Source organism: Platalea leucorodia (genome assembly GCF_965183815.1).
Source record: "Platalea leucorodia genome assembly, chromosome: Z".
Classification (NCBI taxonomy): domain Eukaryota; kingdom Metazoa; phylum Chordata; class Aves; order Pelecaniformes; family Threskiornithidae; genus Platalea; species Platalea leucorodia.
In genome coordinates, this window is record NC_138858.1 from 90,844,528 (window position 1) to 90,865,117 (window position 20,590).

At 45.4% G+C, this 20,590-nt stretch overlaps 1 protein-coding gene across 4 annotated transcripts; it reads left to right on the forward strand.

Annotated features, from left to right (window-relative positions):
* The first annotated feature begins 1,064 nt into the window (after window positions 1-1,064).
* LOC309603021 (ectonucleoside triphosphate diphosphohydrolase 4) lies at window positions 1,065-11,186 on the forward strand. 4 transcript variants are annotated; one of them, XR_014230766.1, is made up of 14 exons: window positions 1,613-1,890; window positions 3,030-3,147; window positions 3,407-3,604; window positions 4,053-4,258; window positions 4,789-4,939; window positions 5,024-5,127; window positions 5,749-5,808; window positions 6,063-6,217; window positions 7,783-7,949; window positions 8,182-8,506; window positions 9,235-9,320; window positions 9,542-9,703; window positions 9,988-10,674; window positions 11,171-11,186. XR_014230766.1 is itself a non-coding variant. In XM_082337334.1 (13 exons), the coding sequence occupies exons 2-13, from the start codon at window positions 3,140-3,142 to the stop codon at window positions 10,214-10,216; spliced, it is 1,851 nt and encodes a 616-aa protein (XP_082193460.1). In that variant the 5' UTR covers window positions 1,065-1,148; window positions 3,030-3,139; the 3' UTR covers window positions 10,217-11,080. The 4 variants fall into 4 exon arrangements, 3 of the variants coding, with proteins under 3 accessions (XP_082193460.1, XP_082193461.1, XP_082193459.1); XM_082337334.1 differs by lacking the exons at window positions 1,613-1,890; window positions 11,171-11,186 and adding an exon at window positions 1,065-1,148 and having other exon boundaries at window positions 9,988-11,080; XM_082337335.1 differs by lacking the exon at window positions 11,171-11,186 and having other exon boundaries at window positions 6,063-6,193; window positions 9,988-11,081.
* Window positions 11,187-20,590: the final 9,404 nt, after the last annotated feature.

The window sequence follows — 20,590 nt, forward strand, 5'->3', positions numbered from 1 at the left end:
CAGCATGCAAAACCTGGCATATGAAATCTGGTGTGTAAAACCTGGTGTGCAAAATCTGGTGTGTAAAACCCGGTGTGTAAAACTTGGCATGCAAAAGCCGTCATGCAAAATCCAGCACATAAAACGCAGATGTGAAACCCAGCGCCTGGGTTCGGCGGGTCTCCCCAGGGACAGCTGGGTGCACTGGTGGCTCTGCGCCGAGTGGGGAAGCAAAAGCCAAAGTGCTTTTGAGAAGCACCGAGAGCGGCTCGAGAGGCAAAGATCAAAGTTTCTTGTGTGAGCAGAGAAAGAGGAAGAGGAAACGCGGCAGAAAATGAACTCGTGTGAAAACCCGCTGCCTTCCACGTTCCCCTCCAGCTGGAGAAGTCCTGCAGAGGGTCCTGCTCAGAGCAACGCGGCTCCTCAGTCACGTCTGCTTTTCATAAGGGGACCAGACAAATAATCCCGGCTCTGCGGCTTCACCCCGAGCCAGATTTGGTTTCTCTGTTCCTGATGTGACCGTGGCTTTCCAAAGCCAGGAGGAGCTCTGGGTGCTCCCGTGAAATGCATGGCAGAGGCTCGATGCTCCTTCGCTTAAGGGCTTCGCACGGTCCAAAGGCAAAGCCGTGTTTCAAGCTGGGACATCCAAAATACAGCATTGCATCTGAGCGACTGCAGAATCTGAGCGACTGCAGAGGCACGTGATGGAAAGACAGACGGACAAGCAGCACGTACCCAGCGTGCAGTAAGAAAATGACAGAGGCCATCAGGCTGGGTGGTGGGTTTTGTCCCGTGTCCCTCCTGCTGGGCTCCCGGGGGCGAAGGCAAAGGCTGTAACGCAGCAATTTGTGATGGCAGAAGGAAGAAGTGGAGAAGCCAGAGCAGCCCGGCAGGGCCAGCTCCTTCTCTCTGCAAAGAAATAGGGACCGCAGGGGACCAATTTTTGACCTTACAGAATCACCCAGCGTATGGCTGACCCCCCTCCTCCTGGAAAAGCAGCCTTTAACCCACGAGAGCTTCGTGCAACACCCTCCAAACGTGGGCCCGGGCACGCGTTAATGGCCAAGCGTGTGGTTTTGCTCAGGCGGCCGCACTCCGTTGCACCGCGGCAGCCGGGACGCGGCTGCAGCTCGCTCCCGGCCCCCGGGAACCGCTGCCGGCGGGGAGAGGTGAGGCCCCAGCCGAGCTCCCCAGCCTTTCCGCGAGGTTATTCCTGTTATTAATACGTGATAGTTGCCAGGATAAACTTTTTCTTTCCAGTTCTGCGAAGGGATCTTGGAGCTGCGCGGGCACAAGCTGTGCTGCCGCTCAGTGGCAACGCGCAGGAGGGTTCCTTGCTTTGCCGGCAGATTTTTCAGCCCCTCCGAGGCAGGGAGAGGCTTTTTGCGTGTTTTTTTTAACCTGATTCGTGTATTCAGTACCTATATCATAAATATTTATATGTTTATTACGGGTGCTACAATGCCATTGTGTATTTATAATATATAAACAAATGTTTATATTTATATATTTCTATTTACAAAATTCTATTTAGTGTTTATATACCGTTTGTATGTTTATATTTGTCTGTCTGTGCCGGCAGTGTAATCTGTAGCTTGCACAGGGGTTGTCCCCAAGCAATTACGGCTGCCCTATAAATTAACGTTAACCCATCGCTACCGCCCTGGCCACGCCCCCGTCGTAGCCACGCCCTCCTCCCGCCTGGCCACGCCCTTCACCGCCAACCACGCCTCCTCTCACCCGTGACCACGCCTCCCCCAGCGTGGCCACGCCCCCGGGGAATCCCTTCCCAGCCCACCACACCGAGCTCCCGGCGACACGTGTGTGCGTCCGTGCGTCACGTCCGGCGGCGGGACCCGGAAGTGGCGCGGTGGCCGGTTGCTATGCGGCGGGCCGGCGGCGGGCCGGGAGGTGAGTGCGGCGTTGGCTGCCCGGGCTCAGCGGCTGGGGAGGGGGAACGGGCCCGCGTTCCCGGGGAGGGTCCCTCCGGGGCGGGCCTGGGTCGGGGGAGCGCTTCTGGGCTCCCGGGACAGGCCCCGGCCGCCGGGGGTGCTGCCGCGTTTCTGCGGAGCGGGGCGAGGGGGTTACACCGGGCCGGGCCCTGCGGCCTGCCCGCTGCTGGGGCCGTGAGGAAGGGGCAGGGGTCCTGCGCTGCCTTGCAGGCTGCCGGGGCCTGTCCCCCTGCCCGTTCCCCTCCCTGCCTCCGCCCGGTGCGGGTTTGTGGGCGGCTGCGGTTTGGCACCGGCGCAGGGGCTGCGTGGCACATCGGGCAGGTGCTGTCGTAAGGATGGGGCGTGTGAGAACAGCTGAGGGCGGAAAAAGAGTAACAGTCCCGACCTGTGCTGAAGTGTCGGCGTCTGCGTGGGGGGTTTTCTGATGTTCTATGATGTCTGGAGGCTCTATGTTTTGGGGACTGGCTTTGCAGGTGGTAGCAGAGCTGGAGATACTCTGTCCATGAAGACCTTGTGTAGCAGGTTATGTCTGTGCCTAACTTTCGGTTCCCTGAGCAGAGCAGTGCACAGCTGTCTCCAAGCAGGGTCAGGTAGAGCGGGTTGCCCAGGGCTGTGTCCAGTCAGGCTTTGAATTCCGTCTTTGAGGACGGAGACTGCACAGCCTCTCTGAGCAACCCGTTCCGCCATCCCACCACCCTCACGTTTTTGTTTTTTTTATGTTCATGGAATTTCCTGTATTTTGGTTTGTGCCTACTGCCTCTTGTCCCATTCCTGGGCACCACTGGGGAAAGAGTCTGCTTCGTTCTTTACATTCTCCAGTCAGATATCTATATGCATTGATGAGAGCCATCTCCTCTCCAGTCAAAACAGGCCCCGCTTTCTCAGCCTCTTGTCATGTGAGAGATGCTTCAGTACCTTCATCATCTCTGTGGCCCTACACTGACCTTGCTCTGTGTATTTCTTGTCCTGGGGGGCCCCAGGCTGGACCTAGCACCCCAGATGTGGCCTCACTAGTGCTGAGTAGAGGGGAAGGATCACCTCCCTCGACCTGCTGGCAGTGCTTTTTGTAACGCTGTCTATGTTTTCTTTTTAATTCAGGAACAGAAGAGCAATGGCTTTGAGAACGGTTGATGTGCCTTGCCAGTCTGAGGTGACCGGCTGATGTTTGAGCACCAGCTGGTCTTTCTCTCTGCTGGCCATATCCCAAAATGGGGAGGTAAGAATCCCAAAGGAACTGTCAAGTTAAATTGTGATGCCTTTTGAGTGAAGGACAGGGAACCTAATCATGAATTCAAAGGTGGGAATAGTGTCTTGACTACACTCAAGCCAGAGCATGAGCAAAGCAAAGCTAGAGCAGAGCAAAGCGAAAAGTTTTATGAAGAATCTGTTTGTCCTTAGCGTGTTTCGGAATGCATTGTGCTTCTTTTTGGTAATAAAGTCCATTTTTAAAGCAGATTATCCTCTTTGAATTTTAGGATCAGCATCTCGTGTTTGCTTCCTGCTTCTTGGCACTTCAGCATCTCTCCAGTGGGATGTCCTCGTATTCTCAACACCACTTTGCGACAGATCATTGTGATAGGAATACTTGCTGCTGCTGTCTCTTTGCTTTACTACTCTCTGGTAGTCATCCGCAATAAGTATGGGCGTGCATACAGGGACAAAAGATTCCACAGGTGAGAGTTGAAAAGACTTTTGTGGAAAGGAATGAAATGTAGTTTTGGTGTGAGAGAGTAAACACTGACAGGTTGTGTCTGTAAAAAGACAGAAGGGGAAAAAGTATGAGTAAAACTTCCTGCTTTTTATATGAAGCTTTCATTATCTAAGTTTATTTTAATTTATCAATAATTCAGCTTTCTAGTATCTTATTTGATGTATCTGTAGCAGCTCAGTAAAACTATACGTGCAAAAATATTGCGTAATGAATTATTTTGGAAATTACTTTTGGTGTTTATTCTGGGAATTTGGTTCTCATGGATGGCACTTCACTTTTTTTCTTCACCAGCAGTACAATAGCGAAAACTGTGATTCCTACAATGGAAACTGTTGCCCTGTTTTGAGTCTGATGTTGGGAAAAATATATGGAACTTAATTGCCACGTAGTAATGCCTCGCTTTCTTCTAGATATCTTGCCCGAGTAACTGATACTGAAGCTACAGATACAAACAACCCCAATCTGAACTATGGAATCGTTGTGGACTGTGGCAGCAGCGGCTCTAGGATTTTTGTGTATTGTTGGCCGAGGCACAATGGTAATCCACATGATCTGTTGGACATCAAACAGATGAGGGACAAAAACAGAAAACCGGTGGTTATGAAAATTAAACCAGGTACTGGAAAGAAATTAACTTTAGATGCAATTTTCTAGATAGTTGCCTATCCTAACTTCGCTTTTTCAAACCCCATATTTGAAGTGTCTGGGTAAAGGACACTTGCAAGTTGTCAGCATGGCACTCCTCCAGATTTCTTTGGGTTTGGTTTGCAGAGAGCTTTGTTCAGCTTTAAAGCTTGAAACATGACACTGATGGGCAGGAGGGGGAGGTTTCTCTGTAGGCTAAGACAGTTGGCGGTTCAGTTGTCAGTTAACTTGGATCTGTTTGTTTAGTGAATAAATAACTGGCTTTCTGTAAAGCTATTGGAACCAATTATATAAATAGGTACTATACCTGATACAGGTTTTTGTTTAGTGTTTGGAGGATGATTAAGTGTTAGCTTCATTCTTACTTTCTTATTTCTGTAGTTGACTTCCTGGGTTTGGCTTTGGGTTGTTCGTTTCCCTTCTGTGTGTTGGGTATTTCCTGGAAAATCTTGATAACCAAAGCTTGAGTTGCTTCGCTTTCACATTTATCTGTTTCCCTAGGCATTTCGGAGTTTGCCAGCTCCCCTGAAAAGGTCAGTGATTATATTTCTCCACTTCTGAGCTTTGCTGCCGAACATGTGCCACGTGCAAAACACAAAGAGACTCCTCTTTATATTCTGTGTACTGCAGGAATGAGGATTCTGCCAGAAAGGTTATTGGCTGTCTTATTTTTAGCATTTAGAATAGCAGTCCTGTGTCTTGACTATTTTTAACTGTTCAAAATGTAATTTTGCAGCCAGCAGAAGGCAATACTTGAAGATCTGCTCACTGATATTCCTGTGCATTTTGATTTTCTGTTTTCGGACTCGCATGCAGAGGTTATTTCAGGCAAACAGGAAGGTAGGTTAACATTGGAAAAATTGTCTTTGAAATTTTTATTACTTTCATGGTACAACTTGGGTAATTTTTTTTTGTTGCTTTTTAAAATTCTGGTTTAGTTGAGAGACCTCGTTCCTCAGTAGCAACATATGGAGTGTGGAGATGATCATCTGCTGTGATCTTCTAACTTGTCTAAATGTTTTCTAATTGGTAGTGAAAATAACTTATCTGTGTTTAGTAGGAATTTTAGTCCATTTTCTCTGGCTTTGGGGAGGGGTAAGGATAAGGCACAACATTCTTGATGGATGAAACTTCCCAGGGACAAATGGTTTTTAGACGAGCCATGGTTTGATGTGATTAGCTCACTGGAAGCTTAAAATAATTTTGAAAGCTAACGTGCTTACTTTTTCTGAAACTTACACATCAGACTGTCTTTATGCATGGAATTAGGATTTTTATCATAGCCTTGACTTGGGAGAGAAGGAATAGAATAACTTGTCAGGAATGTTTAACTTCTAAGTATGTTCTGTAATTAAATACGAGCAGTGATATATCTTAATAACTCATATGCAAAAAATCCCTCTTTGTTTTTAAGATGATATGTACCAGGTATTCCTGAAATATGTTTTCTTATGCATGTAGGAGTATATGCATGGATTGGCATCAACTTTGTTCTTGGAAGATTTGAGCATACAGATGATGGTAAGTATCTTAATTGTGAATTGGATTTTAGGAAGGACTTCAAGTACATTCCCGGGCTTTCACTGTTGATGGTTTGGTTTTAGATAGAGATGTTAGTGAATAGTGCGTGTGCAGATGCTGATGTTGGTTTAATTTTTATGTGAAATTTCAATGATCTGCATTGCTACAAAAAATACGTTAACTAGAAGTAGTGTAGCACCGCTTTAGGCCCGCCCTAGTTGTATTTCTCAATGCCTTCTCATTGTTTTATCCAGAGGATGAAGCGATTGTGGAGGTGCATGTCCCAGGCAGTGAAAACAAAGAGGCCATCTTTCGTAAAAGGACAGTGGGTATTCTTGACATGGGCGGAGTGTCGACTCAGATAGCATACGAAGTCCCTAAAACTGTAAGCTTTGCCTCTTCGCAGCAGGTTATTATCTGTGCAACTTTCTTCTTTTCCTTTTGGTTTATTTTAATGCATATTTGTTGTTTTGTTTTCTTTGTTTTAAGTCCTATTCTTCATTACATCACATGCCAAAACCAAGGCAAGAGAAGATGGCAAATACAAGTCCTTCATCAGCTAAGCAATTCATCTGTATTTTGTTCATTCAAATGTTTATTTCAATTAGTATAATTTGCCACTAATTTTTAAGTTTAAGTGGACATGCATTCTTTGTGTGTGTGCATGTATGTATGTACAATTTTTAAATTTGTTATACTTAAGAGACTCTGTTCTGGAGTTTAGAAACCAAAAGTTGTGTTATATAAGAACTTACATAAAATATGGCTTTTTCCTTTAAGTTAGGTTGGTAGAAACTGAATTAGCAGGACATGGGGCTAACAGTACAGTTTGTTTAAATATCACCTACGTCCTCAGCACAGTTCATCTGTTGTAGGAAGCAAATTTCTTTGGTACAAGTCTTAAATGGAACATAAATTGCTCTAACTTCAATCCACTGAGTTCTAGAGTGATTCCTGAATTTTTGAAGTTGGATAACTTCCCGTTAACATCATTGAGAAATTACCTAGAGTAAGAATAGCATAAAAGCCCTATGTTTTGACTCTCAATGCACTGTTATAATGATGTAGATATTTATTTTTTTTAAATCTTCCTGTGAAATGATGGCGTTTCATTATCGCAGGTTTTAGTAACTACATTGTGTTTCAGACAGATGGTGTAACAAATAGTTTGGGCTGTTAAACAAAAGTATGGGCGTTTAGATTCAGAGCAGGTTGCCCCAGTCAGATACAAGTTGGAAATAGGAAGAGTTGCAGCCAGTTGTTATGATGACTGTTGTATGGCTCTATCTGAACAGAAGTTGATATAAAATAGGTATTCTGGTCATGGAACCTGTCCAGAGTCCCAGACAGAGAAGGACAAGAGAGTCGAATAGACTGTGACGCTTACAGTCCTACTGCTGTTTTTCTCTTACAACGTCAGTTGGAAGCCATGCAATGTTACGCTACATTTCTGAGCCTGTTCTATATGAAGTGCTTCTGCTACACAGCTCTTAAATATCTGAAAAGCTACTGCAAGTGACTGATGGGTGGTATGTGAGGAGAGCCGAGTGACTGACAGGTCTCTTGAAAAGCTTGAGAACTCCAGACTGGAAAATGAAGAACAGCTCTGCTGGGCAGACCATGAATCTGCCTAGCCTAGCAATCAGTAGTATGGGAACTCGGTCAGAGATGCTAGCGCTGAGATTAGTAGCCACAGCGCATATTTTTTCATAGGAAAAGATACTTTATCATCCATAGTAGCAGTTCCTGGCCTTTACAGTTCCTTGAGTATCAGCAGTGATAATGCAGTTCTCTGCAATCCGTATGCTTTGCTCTCCCTATGGAACAGAAGGTAACGTGGACCTGTGAAAAGCAAAATAGATGAGTAAGGAGTGAAGTTTAAAGGTGTCAAGGGCATCCAGTTGTCCAAAGAACTCATCTTTAGGTTCTGGTTTGTACTGTTTATACCTAATCTTGGTGCTTGTGTTCCTACAGGAGGAAGTAGCCAAAAACTTACTTGCAGAATTCAACTTGGGCTGTGATGCTCATCAAACTGAGCACGTGTATAGAGTCTACGTTGCAACGTTCCTTGGCTTTGGGGGAAATGCAGCGCGCCAGAGATACGAAGACAGCCTATTTACCAGTACAGTGCTTAAAAACAGGTAGCTGGCTGCAGTTGCTTGGGGGTACGGGTTCTGTGCGTCACTAGGCTCAGTAACCCCTTAACTTGAATATATTTACTAAAGTATCCTGATGTAAAACTTAATTCCTACAGCGTGCCACATGTGATGGTGAAGTTTCTTTAAATGAGGATGCTTTGCTTTGATGCTGTTGTATCTCAGAGCTCGATGTTTCTGAATATGCAGTTGTTACTGTGCTTGCTCCTTTATACAGACTGCTGGGCAAACAGACTGGCGTGACTTCTGATTCACCCTACCTAGATCCTTGCCTGCCCCTGGACGCTCAGGATGAGATCCAGCAGAACGGACAGATAATGTATTTGCGGGGAACAGGAGATTTTAATCTGTGTCGTGAAACTATTCAACCGTTGATGAATAAGACTAATGAAACGCAGACATCTCTTAATGGTGTCTATCAGCCTGCTGTGCACTTTCAGAACAGTGAATTCTATGGTTTCTCGGAGTTCTACTACTGCACCGAGGACGTGTTACGCATGGGAGGAGATTACAATGCTGCTAAATTTACTAAAGCCGCAAAGGTAAAGTGTTCTTGAGAGAAACTTTTTCTAATTTGAAACAACTACTCTCCAGAAGCATTTTCTTGCAACAAAACTCTTCCTTTAAAGATCCAAAATACTTTTACCCTGCAATGAACTATCACAGGGCATCTCTTTTCCTCATTGGATTTTCTTTTAGAATACTTGTTTTAGGCACAATAGTAAAATTGACTCTAGAGGGAATGGGACTCATGGTAGTCAAGTTCCAGCAGAACTACTGATAACGGGGAAATCCATGCTGCTTCCACCCCTTGCTTCTTTTTAGGAATGTCTTAGTCGTCGTTAGAAAAAATTCCTTTTCTTCTTGCTTTATGCATTTTGTACCAGTTTCTCAGGTGTTGCTCTAACAGGGAGCAATCTGTTGGGGACAACTTAAAGTAAGGCTACAATGTAAAGTAGAGCAATATGACCTGCTTTGTCAGTGCCCTAAAAGTAGTCTATTTTTCATCTCCAAGTACACGACCAAAGAGTTTAAGTGCTACTGAATACTAATTTAACCACAAATGCCAAGTATGGCTCAAAATGTTACAGAAAATACCGTTAAATTTGTAGTTTGACCTATTAGCAGTGCAAGGGAAGCCGTTATTTTTGAGTTTTCTAGCTTTCGGTATTTACAGAGCATCTTATCTAGTGGTATCTTTTTTTTTTTCTCAAGGCAGAAGCAATGTGAAGTGTGTTTTTCCTTCTTTTTTTTTTTTTTTCCCTTAAAGGATTATTGTGCCACTAAGTGGTCTGTCCTACGGGAACGTTTTGACCGTGGTCTTTACGCATCACATGCTGATCTCCACAGATTGAAGTAAGTATTTGTGTTTGTACAGCAAATTCATTCATGCAGAGTTGCCAGGGAGAGGTCATGTCCAAATGATCCATTTAATGAAATCATTGGAAGTGTGAATATAACCTTAAATATTGCATCAGCCATAAAAAAGTACGGATAATTATGTGTCTAAACATGCTCCCCAGTCCTCTGGGACTCTGTGACTGCTGGCCTGACTTTATGCCACTCTTTTTCTATAGGTACCAGTGTTTTAAGTCTGCCTGGATGTACGAAGTATTTCACAGTGGCTTCTCTTTTCCTGTGAGTTACAGCAATTTGAAAACAGCTCTGCAGGTTTATGATAAAGAGGTGCAATGGACCTTGGGAGCCATTCTTTACCGAACACGGTTTTTACCTTTAAGGTATCAGTTGTTTTCTCAGATGTCTGGAAAGAGCGTTTGGGTGGAAGGTATGGGAGTTTTATGAGGGGAAGAAATACGGTGATAGGAAAGCAGCTGACAGATAGGGGGAGACAAGATGTTGTTTCTAGCGCATTATATATAACCTCAGTACATATTTCAAGTAGCTCAAGTAATGCTTTATAAAGACTATTCTACTAAAATGGTCGCCGTTTCCTGTGGTAAGATAGTTTGGAGGCAAAGTTTGACTTGCAACTTACATCTGTTATCCCTCTGATTCTTTTCAGAGACATCCAGCAAGAAAACTTTCGTGGAAGTCACTCCCACTGGAGGAGCTTCTCCTTTGTTTACAATCACTATTTGTTTTTTGTCTGTTTTCTGATCGTGCTGCTCTCCATCCTGCTTTACCTGCTAAGGCTCAGACGGATCCACAGGCGAATGTTGCGTAACAGCTCTTCTACTTCCCTATGGATCGAGGAAGGCCTTCCACCACAGAAGATCGCAGGACCCTTATGAGATGCTGTGATGGAGAGCTTTTATTGGACTTGCTACTCAAAAAGCCATTTTTGCCTCAGGGTTCCTCCTTTTTGTCCCTTTTAAACCATTGAAGAAGCAGATTGCCTAGAGTGTGTAATACAGCTAGGCTTTGGAAACATGGGAAAATGGGGTCAACTTGGCTTAGTTTCATTAGACAATATCTGCCAAAAATTACTTGGTTTTTTTTTAATATTGCACTTTGGTGTGTAATGGGACGAGCAAAGACTCGTCAGTAAATGAGCAGCAGCTTAAGCTATGTATGGTAAGAGAATGAGTGTGAATTCTCATCCTTTGGGTGAGATTGTGAAATCCTGTTAGCTAGGATGAATGAGGACTGTTTTTATTTTCTTTTCCAGATTCCAGGATTGGTATCACTTGAATTCTCAATTCTGAGTCTCCTCAGTCAAAGAAAAGGAAGTGCAGGGTTTTCAAAAGCAGTAAGAAAACAACCTTTTAGGATAGCTTAATCTGATTTTATATTCTGGGATAAGTACTGTGATGGAGAAGAAAAATTTATTGCACCCAATGCTGTGCTTCCACAAAACTGCTTAAATCAGTTTTGTTTATTTGTGACAGTTTCCCTTTTTGTCTTGGAAGCTATATCCTCATAGTGGCAAAAGTCACTACTTTTTAATCCTGTATTTCTGTTTCATAATCATTCAGAGATCTCCCTGAAACTCCAGTAAGGTGAAGAGAACTGGAATATGCCTAGGCTTTTGTTCTGCTAGAGTAGACATGCACAGTGTCTCTTATTTGTTCCTGAGTACTTTGATTTGTTAATTTATATTTTATTTAAAACTGTTAATTTTACTTGAAAGTAAATTTGTCCATGATTAAAAGTGGGATTTCTACGAACTTTTGGTGTATGGGTATTTTATTGCACTTCCGTTCTCACTGTTTGTAGCCACCTGGCAAAACTTTTTTCTCTTCTAGTAGGTGTGAATATGCTGGAAAACTGGATGCTCTTTTCAGTAGTGGAGAACTAGACCTGTTCATACCATTTTTGTCATACTTCAGGTGCAGTTTATTAATCTAAATATCTAGATACTTTGAATTGTTTTATTGTCTCCTTTCAGTATGCTTGCTTTTGCCTAAACTGTACAGGGAATTTAGGCTTGATCTGCTGAACTGCAGCTAAATTTAGGCGCTAAACTTACTGCTCCTTCCATCCAGTGTCTGGTAGATGGCTGTCTTGCAGTCGTAACGATTAACTGGATATGTGGTGGAAACGGCAACAGAATCTTTAACTGAATGATCAGAAATAACAACCCGTGTCTCCCTTTTAGAAAGGATTTTTTTGTACCTGACAAATCTGAGCACTTCACCAGCTGAGAGTCTGTTTTTTGCATTTTGCTATTTTTTTGAGCACCATCTGAGTGAACGCTCACTTCTGACGTCTGGAACCGTGCTACAAACTTGTTGCACTCCTAGGCTTGATAAGAATTATCAGAAAACTGACACTGCCAATTGTTACAGAGCCTGTACTTCCCGTTTCTGAGATGCCTAAATCTGAGCACAGAGCCTCTAATTGCATGCTTAGATAAAGCGGCCCCCTTTGGACAAGGGCTGATGTTAGTGGTAAAGTGGAGAGGAAGTATCAGCGTGTGACTTGGCAAAATCCAGGCAGATGCCAAGCATCTCTTAGCAGAAGAGATAGTGTCTCAAATGCAGCAAGCAAAAAAAACCAAAACAAACCACCAACCCAAAAAAGACCAATAAAAAACTTAGGAAAAATCATAAAAACATGAAGAAGTTGAAGAATTTTCAGACCTAAAATAGAATTTCCTTTTAGATGCTGCAGCATTTTCTTTTTAGCGATGTTCTTGACAGTTAAGAAAGAGAACGTGAAAAAAAAAAAAAGAGAAAATCATCTTCATGTATGAGTTTAAAATTGCTTCTTTAATAGAATCAGAAGCTCATTTTTATTAAATAATGGACAGTCAATGGACAGGAAAAAACTATTCCAGCGTTAACGAAGGTGGTATAAACATTTCTGAAAGGAAAAACAATTGTCTGAAGTTGTCGTATGTCATGGTTGAACCAAGTGCACGATTTCGACATTGCTTTCTTATGTTGTAGGATGGACAAACTATGGCTGTGCACAATGAAGTGTGTGTTTTTATGGCCCCCAGAGCTTCAGAAGATTTTGGTAGAACAAGCTGCAGCTAGCAAGCTTGGTGAACGCAGTAGGGACAGGTACAGCATTGGGATAATGGAGACAGATTGGTCTTGTGCTTACATAAAGCATCGTGTGCCTGCTTTAGGGTTTCCACGCTCGTTTTTGAAAGCACCACACTGGGGAATGAAGATATGAAGCAGGAGTGTTTGGAATGTGAAGAAAGATAAGATGATGAATGGTGGTGAGAAAGTGGTCAGGAGAATGGGGCATGAATGGGCAGGGAGCTTTCCGTGTACCGGTGACTGCTCTGCAGTGTACAGTGTCTCTTTTTCTTCGTTTGACATTTTTTCTCCCCCAGGATCCTAGCAGGATTGTCCTTTGTTTAGTGATTTGGTTCAGGGAGGGCAGAATAAAGATGACCCAATACGTAATTTCCTCCTGTAATGGTAAAAAAGATAATGCCAGCAGAGATTGGTTGTGGGAGCAGCTACTGTTCATTAAAAATCTAAGCAGTGCATGAAAAACCAGATGCAAACAAGTGTAAGGCCTAGAAATTTGAACAAGCTTTCTTTATTCATGCAAGACAGTGCACAGAGCCCTGTTTTGTATCTCTTTTTCCCCTCATTCAGATGTCAGGTGGTAAACTGCTTGATAAGGTGAGCAGGTGTCAAGGTGCTTCAGAGTGAGGTGGGGGTGAACACTCTCTTCAAAACTAAAAACAGCTGGCTCTTACCTGCTTGGGGACGTGCTTTCCTAAATTCTTTAAGGTCTTTAAGAAATCTCATTAGATGCTCAACTGCCCCTCTCTCTGCATGAGAAGAGTCAATTTGTCATGGTAATGCCAGTCACTGAGCCTCGCTTTCACAGCTTATTTTTTTGTTTTTGGTTCCAATAAACTGTTTCCCCAGTTGCTTCTTGGATTTGTATTTCTTTGTGCAGGTTTTCTGCTGCATTATGTCTTTATTGTTGTAATGCTAACTGAAAGATTTGAGCGGAAAGGGGTGAGTTTCTTTAAACCCTGATTCTCAGCCGTTCCATCCATGTTGCACGCCCTGGTAGGAGTACAGCGAGCTTCAGGGAGTTGAGTACGCTGTGCAAAACCAGCACTGGGACCCTGTTTACTGCCAGCAAGCTGGGAGTTAAGCCCCTTGATCTTACACAGGTATAGGGGGCACAGCGAGAGGCAGCTGAGTTAATTAAGTGTCCTAAAGGTGCACAGGAGAAAGCCATCATACTTAATAGAAGCAAGAGCCTATAAGGGCTGGGAGAACACAGAGCTAAGGAAGAACAGATGGTGCTGTGCTCTGGGCTGCTGCTCTTTGGCAATATTTCTGCTTATCGGAGGTATTCCAGCTTCCAAGTGAAGTTTTCTGGTCCTGTTGGAGAAGGGATGGGATTGTGGTTTTGTTGCCGTGGAGCCGTGGGGAAGGCGCAGTAGAAACGTGGTAGGATGCTGCGGAGGGGAGCAAAGTGTGCAGGGTGGTTTGCAGTGAGGAACTGAAGGGGAAAACCAAGCCTAAAACTGACTGGTGGCTTTGGATTGATTTAGCAGCAGTCCTGGAGTAGATTGCTGTCGCTTGGAGAAAAGTGAGTGTGTTGAGAGGAATTTCAGCAGATTCTTAGGCTGTGGATTTTAAAAGGTTGATTGTCCTTGGTCTGTACCTGTGGAAAAGTAGAGCGCCAATGACTTGGAGCCTCTGGCTTTTGTTTCTTTCAGGAGGTGGCTTTAATGCTGTAACTGGGATGTGCTTTGGTTTTGGGTATGGAAGGGAGTCGGGTTTTGTCCTGGGAAAGTGTATTTTAGAAGAACGGATGTTAAAAACCAGTTTTGAGTACTAGCCTGACCATTAGGGCAGCGGAGGGCAACGAAAATGGTGCTGAGCGCGTTGGCCTGATTATATACGTATGTACGGTTTGTAGTGTGCTCAGAGAGGGCGTCTGTGCGAGGAAGCGACTGGAGCACCCTGCGGATCGCCCTGCTCCCGTAGCCTCGCTGCTGCTGTGTCTGTGAGGCCGATGGGATGGCCCGTGAGGTAGGACTGGGGCTGGGGAACAGTCAGCTCCTCGTGGGCACCTCCTCTGGGGTGCTCCAAGTGCTGCTGATTAATGGCTAACGAGGCTTTGGCAGTCCAGCCCCCAGTGCAGGGGGGAGCTTGTGCCATGCACCGGCCTTCTGCGTAACGCAGCGCGAGATCTCGGCACGCGGACTGCGCGAGGGCTTTGTGCGAGTTCGTTGCATGTTAGTGTTTGCTATATTGATGCTGACAGATGCGTGGATGCCTTTAATTGCTTTAAGAGCTTAAAGCCCACAAGGCACGGGGAGGAGGCACAGATTTTCAAAAGCAATCAGCTAAGTGCCAAACCTAAATGCCTGGATTTACAAGACTGCTGTACTTTTTAGTGCTTGAACTATCCTGTGGCAAGTGTTTGCAAATTCAGCTCTTAGCTTCTTTGAAAATCTAGCTGTAGTGTCCTATTAATTAGAATTACAGTGTGTATGTGCGGTGGGGTTTTGTTTTATTTTTTTTTGTTTTCTTCCTTCCCCATTTTTCCCCCCCATACGGGTTTGCAGGATGAGGCAGGGGCTCTGGAAGAGGAGGAAGAAGTTTGTAACATCTCCTGAGGAGAAGACTAAAACTGTGTTATTCTTGCAGCTCTTTTTGCAGCTCCAGACGAGGGGCGGGGGGAGAAGCCTTTCCATCCTACCCCTGGACAAGCCTGCTCCAAAGAGGCTACGCTAAGCAACAACACCAGGGGAAACATGATTCCTTTAAGAGACTTAGCAATACCTGTTTTCACTCAGTGCCTGTTCCTGGGCTCGGATTCCCAGGTCACAATGGTAATGTTTATCTGTTTGTGTCTGTTTCTGCATTAACATGCTTTATTTTCTTTCTTCTGCTTCTCCTATTCACCTTGTCCTTTCTCCAGGTCCATTAAGGACAGGTAAGGCATGCAGAAGAGCACAGAGGGGAGGCAAGGGCACTGCTCTTTGACCTGTCTCGGTGACCTGGAATGGACAGGCAAATGATACTGAAGCTTTTGGCTTCATGGCCTCTTAAATATATCACTCTTCTTTTTGTTGTTGTGTTTTTGTGTGTGGAAAATGTCCAAAGCAAACAAGGCCAAACGTTGGCCCCTAATGGAAGTGGTTGGGAGACAAAAGTATACCCATGAGAAAGGCAGGGTATGATGGAGAGGGTGGGGAAGGGAGGAAGCACATGGCTCCTCCAGGAGCAGCAGCCCTATGGAGGCAGCCCCGCAGCTTGTGGAAACAAAAGGGTTTTCTCTCTCCGCAGCACTTAGCGAAGGGGACAGTCAATAGTAGTGACTTGATGGCGTGCCTGATCGGGGGCACCTTGTTCCTTCTTGTCCCATTGTTTCTGCCATTGTTGCTACTAAATAACGCATGAAGCTCATTGAAAGCCGAAATGGGCCTCGTGAGGACTTGCTGTGTCCCTCTCCCTGGGCACCAGCCTCTATGTGGGTAGTGTTGAGGGAACCCCGTCCTGACAGTTGTTTTTCAGGTCACCCTCTCTTTGTTTAAAGAATGGGAGGACGACGATGACTTTCTCGCCTGCTTGTGCTTGAAGGTCTTTGGATTGGTGGGAAGTGGTGCCGGGAAATTGCTTGGGACTGGGTTAGCGGTGTCTTCCTAGATGATGAGTGGCTTGCGTTGCTGGAGATACTCTTTAGAGCCCTGATCTTCAAGAGGGAGTGCTCGGCACACTTGTACCAGCCAACATACAAATGCACTGATGAAGACACAAATGTGATGTCCAGGTTTTTCTGAACTCCAAATGTTTTCCAGGGTCCTGGAAGTTACTAGCTCTACGTTCCCTGCTACAAATAATGTGCAGAGCAGGGCAAGATTTGAACCTACAGATTGCAGATGTTTTCTATTCCTAGGTCTTGTGTATGGCACTTTACCAGCATTTCTCTTCTGCTGATAACTCCAGTAGTGACTTGCAAACAAGATTCCAACAATGCCACTTTTTTTCCCCATTAGGTTGCCACGGCCAAATTTTGGCAGGCAGTAATAAAATAGTGGAAGGCAGTAATCTCAGGTAACTCTTAGGGCTGTGCCATGAAAGCTGAGAGTCCTTAGCTCCTAGCTGATCCCATAGACGTGAAGTTAATGTGTTAACAAAATGGTGGGATCAGATGCAAGGGTGCGTAATGCGTCTCCTACATAGCTGTTCCCTTCTGCATCCCATGTCCTGGCCTTGCAGTGAGCCCTCTTGCAAATTTAGTAACTGGAGTCTCTGTCCTTGAACTAATTGTTCAAGTTTCTGCACAAGAGCAAAACCGCTAGCAGAGATTGTCCTTGTTAGGACATGTTCCTTGGCTTGTCACAGTGAATCAGCACCAAAGACGTTAAAACAGATGTTTCCCTAACGCCTTTTAAGGACGAGGAGGGATTTGCTGCATTTGCCTGGGAGTAATGGAGACCGGTACGCTGTGTTCTTGAGCATCTTCCCCCTTTTACAACTAAATGGCCTTATTCTGTTCAGCTCCTCCCCTCTTCTCCCTTTCTCCTGGACGTAGCTTTCCAATCACAGCAAAATAAATCCTGACACACTGGATGGGGGGCCAGTTCTATCTGCTCAGTGCTCTTCAGGGCCAGAAGTCCTTTCTCTGGCTCTTGACCCCCCCGGACACAAAGTCTGTGCTTGCAGACGCTCTGCTGTTAGGAGGGGGACTCTTGCCATCTAGTGGGAGGGGATGGTAAGCCTCCAGGACCTCTGCCACCCCTCAGGATAAGATGACAAAATGCAACCCTCCTTCCCGGACTTCTGGCGTGTGAGTCATCTCACTGCACATGTGGGATTAGCTCCCACTGCTTTCCCACAGTGTTGCCACCGCCTCAAATCGGTGACGCTGGATTTCTCAAACTCTCTTCCTTTCTAGAAACCTCACTCTTTTCACGTCTTTTAGGGGCAAGTCTTTGTTTACACCCTTCTATGCTTATCTCCTGGATGGCTGAGTTGCGCAGAGGGAATCTGTCAGGAACCCGTATGTATGGGGAAGGATGTTGGCGTGTGCTGGTCAGATACTGTATGCCACCTGTGTTTTGTCAGGAGATTGCTTGGGGGAAGTTGCCTTTCAACAGCTGACTCCTTGAATCAGTGCTCAAAGGCAGCCAGGATCTCTAAGTAATTGCTCTTACAGATAGAGAATGAAAAGTACTTGCAAAGTGCCTTGCGCTGGAGTCTTCCTTGGCCTAGGAAAACCAGAAGCTCACATTCCAGTTGGGAGATTTCAGTACTAACTGGCCTCTCCCCACCCCTTTCTTGAAAGGTTAAGGAGAGAAATACAAGAAAGATGTATGCGCTTTCTCTGCATATGTGCTGCTGTGTTGTTCAAACTGCCTGGGACTGAGGAGGAACAGCTGCTGTCATGTACAAGAACAGACATCATCTCTGAGCCCCTGTGCCTGCTACAGAAACGGATCTGCTGCGAGTATCTCACGGGGCTTCAGGTTCTCACCCGCCTTGGCGTATGAGCCTTTCGTTTGCTCAGAGAGAGGTGTAGTTACCGGGTGTTACTCTCTAGGTGATGCATCAGGCTGAGAGCTGGAAGACGTGGGTCTATCACAGATCCCGCGTGAGGCTGATCTGCGCTTCTGTTCGGATGGGCCGTTTGTTAGGAGTCTCAACTTCAGCAGAGATCTTGTTTGGGAATGTTTTTGTAGAGCACTGAGGTCAGCTGTGCCTTAGTGAGCTGATATGAATAGCAAGACTGAGAAGTTATGAGGCCCGCGGATTTGAGGGAGGTGACTCTGCAAAGCATGGAAAATCAAGTGGGTGATGGAAAGTAAGCATGATGTCGTTGTCTGCATTGCATGGACCATTACACTAGAACACATGCAGAGGAGGAGAAAGAGAGATCTCAAGGGATTGAAGTTATTTCTTATAGAAAATGAATCGCATTTTTTCCAGCTTTGCTGGCTGCAAAAGAGCTGTGTCATGCAAGGGTCCCTCCCTGAACAGAAGCAACGCAAGTTTACAGTCCTTTCAACGCCAGCTAGCAGTAACCAAATAGCAGGGATGGGAGCTTGGGAGGTCACTTCAGTCACTACCAAACTCCTCATGTGGAAACCGTAGAAATTCCAGTAGGGATTAAACATATAAATTGGTGTATGCCTTTTTTGAGGGCTGCATAGACCTGCTTCTCCAGAATCGCTGGTGTTTGTTAGCCATCCTATGAGCTCAAAAGCAGGGATATAGCTCTCCAATTACACGTTGCAGGAACTTTCCACTAGGGCCAATTGGTGTGAAAATTGCCACGTGTCATTAACACTCTTATAGAGTAGTCAGGTCCTTCAGTTCTTTAGGTATCGCCTAGATCATCTCTGTGTGGAGCAACCTTTACGGAGCTCAGGGTATCTGCTCTGTGAATTTGAAAGGTCAAGTCGACCTGCGGCTCCAGAGAGTCTACAGGGTGAAAACGCAAGGTTTGGGGAGGCAATGAGCCTTCCCTTTTTAAAAGAACTGAAAATTGGAGTAGAGAGATTATAGAACCTAATAGCGCGTGCCTAATTTTTGGGAGCATGGACCATGACTGTGACTGCTTGGTCAAAACCAGTCTGGACTTGTCCATATGGCAAGGCGTGTCCTTCAGGCAGATGCAGAAGAAAACATGTAGGCCAGGTACGTGGACCTGAAATGGTGGCTGTGCGTATGGCCAAGAGACAGATTCAGCTGTAGCTGGTACTTGTACGAGTATTTTGCATGAAAATATCCATTATGTGCGGAGTCACTGAATGCGGAAAATCGGTGCCCGCTGTTAGCTACGGTATTGCTGCCCACAGGGGTGCATCTTTGCCCCTTTGTTGGAAGAAGCTGAAAGATTGCTGCTGGGGAGAGGATAAGATATGGGGTGGTAGATCTGTGCTTCCCTCCTGATGAAGGGCAGCAAACTCCACAGAGCCCAAAGAGCAACGAGGTGATGGTTAAACAGGCTGAGGGGTGATGGGATGGCTGGTGGGCCTGGAAAGTGCTTTCCCTTGTTGCCTGTTTGCACGATCAGATGATGCAAATCCAGTTTGAGCAGCATTTTTTTCTGTAGACTGTAGGATTTTGAGAGGTTTCCTAATTTTTTTTTTTTTTTTTTTTTTTGCTAGGTGCTTTTCTTCTGGTCTTAACCAGCTGCAGAACGAAGGGGGCAGCAAATTCCCTGAATCCAGCGTGTCACCTCGAAGAGCTTTGCTGAATTCCTGCTGAATGTTTCGCTTTATGCAACCAGCAAGCTCTTCCATCAGCTGGAAGCCTGCATGGCATTTGCTGCTTGTATCCTTACCTGACCTGGGCATTCGGCAAACATTCCTCCGGCAGGCTGTCATGTTTCTCCATGCCCTGATCAGCAGACGCTCACACATTCCTTCCTCTGGCCAAACTGCCTTCAGCTTCCTGCCAGTCCGAAATAGCTCTGCTCCATGGAGCTTCTGCTGGGACACGTTTTTCCCCTGATGTCCCCGACACTAAGCAAGGCGAGTCTGGCCAGGCTTGACCCACCAGGTGGTGCTCTGCTGATAGCCATGATGCTAATTGCAATTTGCAGCGTTTCACCTTCTTCATGAGCATTCCCAGTACAGGAGAATTAGGGCACTGTGGACTAGCTGCTGCTGCTGACCACTCGTGCTGGCTTCCCTGGGAAGAAGAGCCAAGCTCCATTTCGGTGGCATCCTGGGTTTAAGTCCTGACATCTTGATAGTCTCTATATCACATCAAGAAACAACTGTCCTCTTTCTAATATTTTTTTTTCCCCTTTCACAGCACGATTGACCTTGGGGGACTGCCTGCAGGAGACTTCACCAACTCCTGGGAACGTGGTTGTCATCACCCTACCAGTACTGTTAGGTGATATAGTCAGCTCTGGGTGGGTATCATCTCAGAAGGGAGATGCCATGCCAGTAAGTAACGGGGCCATTCAGTTGAATGAACTGAACCCTCAGTTCTGGACCAGACCACTTCACGTAGCGTCTGTGAAACAGAGAGCAAGAGAGACTTCGTGCTGAACGCCTTACAGTCTCTTGTAAGCAAAGTTGAGCTTCTCTGGTATTGTCAGTTTGTTCAGTGAAGAGTTATGACCTTGCTTAAATTATTCAGGGCTGCGTTACACTTCCAAACTAGCTTCCTTTCCGTTGCCAGCATGTTGCAGATTCCTCTAATGTTGGTGCCCAGTCCAGTGCAATATCCCTTTCCCATAAAAGGTGGCATCAGAGAGTGGGGAAG

What these genes read in the sequence shown, in the direction of transcription:
- LOC309603021 (XM_082337334.1), top strand. An exon ending in TATTTCAGGCAAACAGGAAG is followed by an intron (nt 5,128 to 5,748) that starts GTAGGTTAACAT and finishes TTATGCATGTAG; the next exon opens with GAGTATATGCATGGATTGGC. An exon ending in GCTTTGCCTCTTCGCAGCAG is followed by an intron (nt 6,218 to 7,782) that starts GTTATTATCTGT and finishes GTGTTCCTACAG; the next exon opens with GAGGAAGTAGCCAAAAACTT.